Here is an 8,971-nt window from a genome sequence, read left to right on the forward strand (position 1 = left end):
ACTAATAAATTTATCCACTGTTGTTTACCCCTAACAGTCAAGCTATGGGGATCTATCAACTAATAAATTTATCCACTGTTGTTTACCCCTAACAGTCAAGCTATGGGGATCTATCAACTAATAAATTTATCCACTGTTGTTTACCCCTAACAGTCAAGCTATGGGGATCTATCAACTAATAAATTTATCCACTGTTGTTTACCCCTAACAGTCAGGCTATGATGATCTATCAACTAATAAATTTACCCACTGTTGTTTTTCCCTAACAGACTGTTGGGGACTAATATATATATATACCCACTGTTATTTTTTCCTCAACAGTTAGGCGATCTATCTACCAATCTATCTATCCACTGATTATTGTTAACTGTAATTATTATTATAGATTTTAACAGCTCTTCTGGTAGAAGTTACTACATAAATCTATCTATTCAGTGTTGATTTTCCCCACCAGGCAGGCTATGGGGGATATATCTACTCATATGGTGTGAAAGGTCCAGCGCGACTGCAGAGATCTGAAGCAGCTTACTTGAATGCTTTGTTCTGGGTAAGATTTTGATATCTGTGAGATTTTCTTCTATTTTTGGTTATTGATAATCTGACTGACGAGGAAAGTTTAAGAATGACTCCATTAACCTATGTACCTTTCACGGCATTTGAGTTGTTTAACCTTAAAGTGTCTGATATTTGTTAAGCTTAACCTTAACATAATGTTTGATGATTGTTAACCTTAATCTTAACAGTGTTTGATGTTTATTAGACGCTCGTTACGGTGTAATAACAGTTACGTTAGCACTAACCTTAATCAAGGGTAAGGTTACCAAACGTCCCAGCTTTTATCCTTTTTTTTTATCTCTATCAGATATAGTAAAAATATTAAATTGTTCCAGTTTCTTTGTACCTCAATATCAATTTGATATATACTGTTTGTCATTATATTTATAAACGGCCCCTTTAAACCCGACAATGACAGATCACACAATACAGTGTTACCCTCCCTTTCTGCTGTGTTTTCTGTCATTGGGAAGCTTTTAGAATCAGAATTTGAAAAGAACAAAAGAAAACGAAAAAGCAGTATATTTCTTTGAATAGGTTCAAGACAACTTTTGTTATATTTATTATTTCTTTATATAGATAAACTTTAGAAAATTTTGTTTGTCTGTGGTTTTAAAACGCGATTCAATAAACATCAGATTATTTAACAAACGGTAAAAAGTGTGTTGATGTAATTAAAACTGTTTTGGAGATGTTACAGATGTATGAAAAACAAATGTCACAGTTTTTCACTCAGGAAATCTGGTAACCCTAATGTACGATGTAGATAGTCGTTTGATATCACCATTTTAAGTTTGGTCACGTGTAGATTTAGCCATCTATCGGCAGCTTACGTTTACGTATTAGGTTAAGCGATTTAAAAGAAATTACGGTTTTATTTCGTATTTCTTCCCTGCTTTTAAATATGACTGTTATAAACGTCATTTCTTCCGTTATCACTTAGAAACACTCTCAAAACTAGTTGAGTATTTCTAAAATGTATTTTATGTCATTAATCTAACATAACTTCACCTAGTGGTATCAAAAATCAGATGATTTTAAATCCTACAGCAATGGAAATCATCTGTAAGCAGATACTATTACTTAAAGCGGCTTATAATTACAATATAAAAAAATTCATCAAACATTGTTTTGTTTATATTTTATAAAAGTACTTCCTTTTAGGTGTCCTACAAGTTTTGTTTGATCCAAGTTTATCGTTTGATGTTTTTAATGTTTGAAACTACAATTTTTAAAAGAAAGCTAAACCTTAAAATGTTTTATATGTAATAAAAATCACACTGGACTAAGGATGTTAAAACCGTACCATGAAATGTTTTGTACTATACATAAAATACCATCCTGGATGGACTTTTTTTCTACTACCATGACCACCTCAGCTGACGAGTTCTGATTTAAAATAATATTTTTGCATAGTTCTGAATAGAAATCCATAATGAACTAACTAAAAAAAAAAAAATCTACAATCTAGTGTGATTTTTGTTACTAACATTAAGCCTAATGAGTTCAGTGATTCCCTAGTTTTTGGTGTTTAAAACCGTAACGTTATATGCTTTAAATACAACAACAATTTTCATTTCGTAGGCTTGTAACGTTGCCATCATTGTTATCCTTCTTACTTTTCTAGGGAGTGTTTGCTGGTGGGCGACTCATTTCTATCGCCTTGGCAACAAAACTCTCCCCGGCATTCATGTTGCTAAATAACATTGTAAGTCTATATTTCGTACTGTTTGCCATGAACAAAAATCATTATATGTTTCGCTATTGTCTTTTATACAGATAAGGTAATGTTAACTAAAACACAGGTGGCCGTCATGAACGTAAAATGATCATAACTCATTAGTCATAACTATTATATAAACTCTGTCATGTCATGTTTAAATTAAAATAAGTCTGTTCGTTATATGTTACTCTATTTGTTGCATATTAGCTAAAACTTTTCATACGCTAAGTGGAATTGATTTTTTTATACGTGAGATGAAACTGACTCTGCTCGTTACACGTTAACTGGAACTGACTTTGTTCATTACGTGTTATCGTCAGTTGGACGATGATGCATGTTAGTCGGAACTGACTTTATTTGCTGCATTTTGTGTGGAACTCACTCTATTGATTACGTGTTAGCTGGAACTGATTCTGTATATAACATGTTATGTGGAACTGACCGTGCTCGTAACATATAAGCTGAAATTGACTTTTTTTCATGCTAGCTAGAACGACTCTGTTATTTGCGTGTTAGATGATTTTTTGAAGTTTGATTGAAAAGTATATTTTTGTCTATATTTGGCCAAATAGAATATTACATCATATCTTTGCAATAATGTATAACAAAAAGGAACCAAAATCATATTGTTAATTGGTTTGTAGAAGTCCTATATAAAGAGAGTGTGGCGGCCTTTAAGGTACGTTTTAAAACAAACATTTTTTTGTTAAAATCAGATATGAATTACAAGTTATGAAAAACAACAACATAGTAAATGGAATAAATTGTCAGAAGACTTGAATTAAAGAAACTAGTTTCGACGTATTAATACGAAGAAACTTGCTTCTCTCATTTTAAGTCTTCTAATAGTTTGTTTTGATTTATTGTGTTATTTTCACTAACGTTTTAACTGTTACACACGATATCGTGCTTTTTTATTACAACAAGTAAGAACTGTGTGTTGGTTTGTTATTCCCTGTGAGAGGTGCTACGATTTTACATGTAACTTTTCTACATGTAATAAATTACAGTTGATATTTAACAAGTTAGCCTTATAGCATCATCTGGGGTCAAGTGCATAATTATCAATAAACATTTATTTGAAGTTTAGGAGGACAATAACTCCAAAGTTGTTTTAATTTCCATATGATTTATTGGCTTTTTTTTTTTCTGTGCCCTGACTCTCGAGTTAGAGACGAAAAAGCCCAGAAGGAAAATGGTGACTCCTGCCGTCAAGTTTTACAAGAGCATTCTTAAATGTAGCATAATATTTATATTTTTAAATAATTAATTAATGTTTGTAAATAAAGACTGATCATTGTAGCGGATGGTATAAACATTAAAATGTAGGATATATTCGTATGGGAAGAAACAATTATAATTTTAATGTTTATAGAGTGCAAACAGTTAAGCCTACTGATATTAGTTAGGCCTACTTGTTCATAACTGTCGTCAAGTTCGGTTTCTGTTGTCCGCCATGTTTTTACTTTTGTTTGTATTCGTTTGACCATCTGCAAAACCAAATAACCCAGTCGTTATATTCCGCCTATCTCCTATAACTATATTCCGCCTACCTCCTATAACTATATTTCGCCTACCTCCCATAACTATATTAAGTTAATTTTAAAAATCACTTATACTATTGTGGATCATATACGTCAGTTTTTAATTTATTTTTTTTGCAATTATTTTATTTGTTACATGACTGACCTCATAAGAGCGAACCTAAAAGGGTTAAATACAATCCACCAACTAGTTGATCTGTGCTGCTGAATTTGTTTTTTTTTACTTTTTCTTAATTAGGTAGGGTGCACGATAGGAATGATTCTGATGATTAGTTTTCCTAGCAGCCAGACAGCGCTGATTTTCGGGACTTGTTTGGTGGGAGTTTTCATGAGCAGCGTTTTCCCGACAGCGCTTTCCCTTACTGAACAGTACATACACATCACCCGTAAGTAACGAAACGTTTCCACCATTTTAAAGTGAAACAAATTCAATTCTTCTTTAAAGAACTGCTGGGTATATATATATCTCATTTCTTCTTCCTCTGAAGATTTTTAATCACCTACATGCTATTTCTTCGAAGTTAATAAAATACTCTGAGATTTGTTTTTAAATAAATTTGATATAGATGGTACGTATAACCCTGCTCTACTTTCCTAGCGACCATTACCAGTGTTCTTGTATTTGGAGCTGCTGCAGGGGAAATGTCCATGCCGGTTATCATTGGTCACGTGAGTTCCCTTGCTTTGTAAATGTTGATGTGACCGTTGCAGTATTTTGAGTAATTTGTGTTACAACTGTTGCCATCTTTTGAGGATTTCGAACAGAACTTCGTTAAAAAAGATACATAAAGACATTTAGTGACAATTTAAACATTTCAACTTAAACATGCGTATTAAGAAAAATGTTTCATATAATATATACTGTAATACATACTTGTTTTTACATGACACAGTCATTGGACACGTCTAATTTGAATTATGCCACTAGATGGCAGTATTGATTTCAAGTTACATAAATTTTTAATAACAACGAAGAGCTCATAAACCGCGTGGATCGACGCACGAAGGAGATCAACTAAAAAAGAATATATATGTATATATATTAAATTTTGAAATCAATATTTATGGGATAATTATAATAGATTTATTTCATCTCTAACAGTGAGACGTACAACATTCAAAGAACATTAAGAAGAATGGTTAAGGAAGAGGATGATACGCTTAAAAAAGTTTCAGTAAAACTGCACTTTATCGACCTGTATTTCTTATTGGATTTTCGGGCATATAGTCATAATTTTTCCTTATTTTTGCTACATGTGATGGGTTAAAAAAGTAACGTAACTTTAATTTTATACGGAGTAAAGATATGGTTGGTCAAAACTTTACTGTACCAAAATATTTACGTACCAAGATCTGATTTTTAGCAGAATTATTTATTTCTCATAATATTTTTAACATTTAATGACGTAGTGTATGCTGAATATCACAAAATAATGTATATATAAAATGATAACAAACAGTGGATAGAAACACCAAGTAGTCTAGAAATTAGTTAGTGACTCACGAGAATAAATTGAACTTTATCAACAATCTCTCTCTACAGCCGTACTAGTGCTAGTTAAGCATAGAAAGTGGCTTAACGCAATTGCGGGAGAGGAGGGGGAAGTCAAAAGAAGACCCAAAGAACCTGACAAGGTTAGTTAGGCTCAGAAGGTGGCGTAAGTATGCCCCCGCAATTGCGGGAGAGGAGGGGGGTGCCAAAAGAAGACCCAAAGAACCTGACAAGGTTAGTTAAGCCTAGAAAGTGGCGTAAGTATGCCCCCACAATTGCGGGAGAGGAGGGGTGAGCCAAAAGAAGACCCAAAGAACCTGACAAAGTTAGTTAGGCCTAGAAAGTGGCGTAACTATGCCCCCGCAATTGCTGGAGAGGAGGGGGAGTCAAAGGAAGACCCAAAGAACCTGACAAGGTTATTTAGGCTTAGAAAGTGGCGTAACTATGCCCCCGCAATTGCGGGAGAGGAGGGGCAGCCAAAAGAAGACCCTAAGAACCTGACTAAGTTAGTTAGGCTCAGAAAGTGGCGTGAGTATGCCCCCGCAATTGCGGGAGAGGAGGGGGGAGTCAAAAGAAGACCCAAAGAACCTGACTAGGTTATTTAGGCTTAGAAAGTGGCGTAACTATGCCCCAGCAATTGCGGGAGAAGAGGGGGAGCCAAAAGAAGTCTTAAAGAACCTGACAAAATAAAAATTACCGACAAGAGGAATAAATGTAGGGGACCCAATTACGTTTTATGGAAGGGGAGCGTCTTTTGTTGTTACACCACTTGGCTTAGATTATGAGTTTAGCTTTGGTCAATATTTACACAACATCGTGTCTAACGAACATTTTCTTACAACTTTATTGACAATTAAAACAAATAGAGTAAGTGTTGATTTTGTTTTTTGTTAAACAACAGAAAGCAATGTAAAAATTGGGATTTTATGCTCGAAAATCCAATATGGAATATAGGCCATTACACTGTCATTTAACCCAAGTTTCATCTTTCTTTTAATATTCATTTCATTTTAAACTATCGTTAAGTTTTACATCCAGAGTTTACTGGTTTACTATCGGCAGTAATTTCTTGCCACTTTTACTTTTAAAGCAATTTTAGAATTTCTAAAGAAAAACATCGTCTTAGGTTATTAACAGATGGCGCTTCGCAATAAGCCTTATAACATAAATGAAAATGTCCTTCAGTGGCAGGCGTAGATTTCAGATTCATCTTCAAAATAACATAATGACAGGATATTACTAAATATATAAAGCGACATTAAACTTTTAATGTTTTAAACTTAATATTTCATTTTGCGTCACAAAATTTTGAAAATCCTTCATGATACGTGCTCTGGAAAACTTTTATGAGCGAAAACTGTTCTCTACCGAGCTAGTTTAATATTAAATCAGTGACTTAGTTTTGTAAGTTTTATTTTATTAAAGAATAAGAGCTTAAAGATAGTTTTATGGTAAAACGTTTTGACTAACTAAGACCTTGTTTTTTCTTTGATAACAGGAATTTGACAGAGCTGGTCCAATTAGCTTCGTCGTTACTGGAGTGGTGTTATGCTTTCTATCGGTAATTGTGTATGTAGCGTTGTGGTTGGCCGGTCACAGTATCATACGCTTTTCAGGTACTGAGTATAACAAATAACGTTTATTCTTCATTGTAAAATCACACTTATTTATAAAGCACTTTTGATATAGTTTGCTCAGGCAGCACAGTTGTTGCACTGAAGAAAAATAAAGAGTCTCATTTACATAAATTATTAATGTTTAATCACATTTGGGAAAAGTATGTTTACTACGTATTTATTGGTGGATGCTTTTATATCCAATCTGTCACACAATGTTTATGATAGGTTCAACAGGAAAGCCAACGAAGATCTCACGTAGACTAGCGCGGTTATCACTGAAAGCTTATTAATTGTTGTAGCCATAAGAGCGCCATTCACGTGTTATTTGTGTCTTGACATTCTTACCATAATTTTTATTTTTATTAAAACTTGTAACTGCAGAGTAGAAGTTTCTCAATTTCTGTTTCATTGATAAGATCAAGCTTAATTTTATTTTTGTAATTGTAATTTTAAAGGCTTAGCATCTAAATACTATGTATTTTTCTCCTCTGTAAAGCCTCAACCGGGCTGGTAGGATTCCTTAGTTCATGTATCCCTCGCAAGGATTCGGCTGAGAGAGAGGACTCGGGGTTGATGAGGAAGCACGTGCGCTACTACTCACGTATGACGTCAGAGCTATCAGAAAGCAGCCTTGGGGACCAGTACAACGACACTACTTTCACAGAGGCTGACCCCACGAGAGATAAACGTTAAAACCGTTGTTTCCCACTCTTTATCGTGGTTCTTTAAGCTATTTTTGCTTTTATAAAATTGTCTATCAATTTTTCAATAGTATTTTTTTTCCTCATGAATGTGTCCTTTGCTGTTCACTGGGTTCCTCCAGTTATAATCTAAAAAGATTGTTTCACAAACATTTGGCCACAACAACAGTGTTAGACGCGATCACTAGAAGTTAAAAAGAACAACAAAAACCATGTGGCGGTTTTTGACATATACCGTGCTACTGGAAATACGTCATAATTTTACTCAATACAATGATGCCATTGTTAGTTACTGATAAGTGCACCCCATATTATAGGCAGTACATTAATGGTGTCCTAACCAAACTGAGTTTCAAACCGTTAGCTAGGTCAATCCTTAAAAGAAAAAACTAGGTCTTTCCACGCTGTTGCAACAGAGTTACAGAAGATATCGTCAGAAGAACACTTTCCAATTTCGTGATTTCCTACATGTCTAATTTTGGTAAATATGTTTCTGTTCGGATATATTGTTATGCCTAGCAACTTTTGCCAAATATTAAAAATATCGAGAGGTTATGCATGATATGATAACATTAGAACTGATTCTTGTATTTCTTGTATCAAGAGGTTAGTACTCTTTTCAAGATATTTAATCTCAGTTGTTTTACTTCTGTTAAAGTTATTCATTTACTGTATGCAATCGAAAGGGAAATAAAAATTAGGTTATGAAATATAGGTCAATTCAGGATGTTGATTTAAAGATTATTTCTGGTTTTATTTATGTATATCTAAATATATATATGTAGATAAAATAATACCTTGTCTGGAGTTGAAGTTTCGATAAGTTATTAACTTAAGTTCTGCACACAAACTTTCACAACAGATACCTTTTTTTCTTTGCTTGTTAGTATTTTTTCTAAATTTTTACGCCCCTAAAATTTTGAGCGGGTTCTTTGAACCCTTAGAATCTACTTTGAGACGGCCTTGTATATATATAAACTTTAAATAGTCTCCCTTTTCCAAAATGCATTTAAATTTACCAGTTTCGTAGCACCAGAGGCCGCTTTTCAATATAAAAACTATAAAACCAGAAAACAACTAGACACTTTTTTGGAAAATAATAATAAAGTTTAAATTTTGTTGTTTATGCATAAAGCTACACAATGGGCTATCTGTGCTCTGCCCACCACGGGTATCGAAACCCAGTTTCTAGCGCTGTAAGTCCGCGGAGATACCGTTGTGCCACTGGGGGGCTAATTTAAATGAAAATAAAGTATAAAATATAAAAAGTGATAATTTTTCTAATTAAAAAACGATTGCACAATAAATTATCTTATTAATATCTACTTAAAATCGAA

The 8,971-nt window shown here is 33.6% G+C and overlaps 1 protein-coding gene across 1 annotated transcript in view; it reads left to right on the forward strand.

Moving 5' to 3' along the window:
* Positions 1-8,441, forward strand: part of LOC106474901 (major facilitator superfamily domain-containing protein 4A-like) — a gene marked incomplete at its 5' end in the record, with an annotated part of 13,595 nt that extends 5,154 nt beyond the window's left edge. Inside the window, 6 exons of the mRNA XM_022403172.1 lie at positions 455-547; positions 2,183-2,263; positions 4,061-4,208; positions 4,421-4,491; positions 6,813-6,930; positions 7,430-8,441. Coding sequence (XP_022258880.1) covers positions 455-547; positions 2,183-2,263; positions 4,061-4,208; positions 4,421-4,491; positions 6,813-6,930; positions 7,430-7,626 — 708 coding nt within the window. The remainder of the gene's footprint in view (positions 1-454; positions 548-2,182; positions 2,264-4,060; positions 4,209-4,420; positions 4,492-6,812; positions 6,931-7,429) is intronic.
* Between the last annotated feature and the right edge of the window lie 530 nt (positions 8,442-8,971).

This window comes from Limulus polyphemus, unplaced genomic scaffold (assembly GCF_000517525.1).
Source record: "Limulus polyphemus unplaced genomic scaffold, Limulus_polyphemus-2.1.2 Scaffold7833, whole genome shotgun sequence".
Taxonomy (NCBI): Eukaryota; Metazoa; Arthropoda; class Merostomata; order Xiphosura; family Limulidae; genus Limulus; species Limulus polyphemus.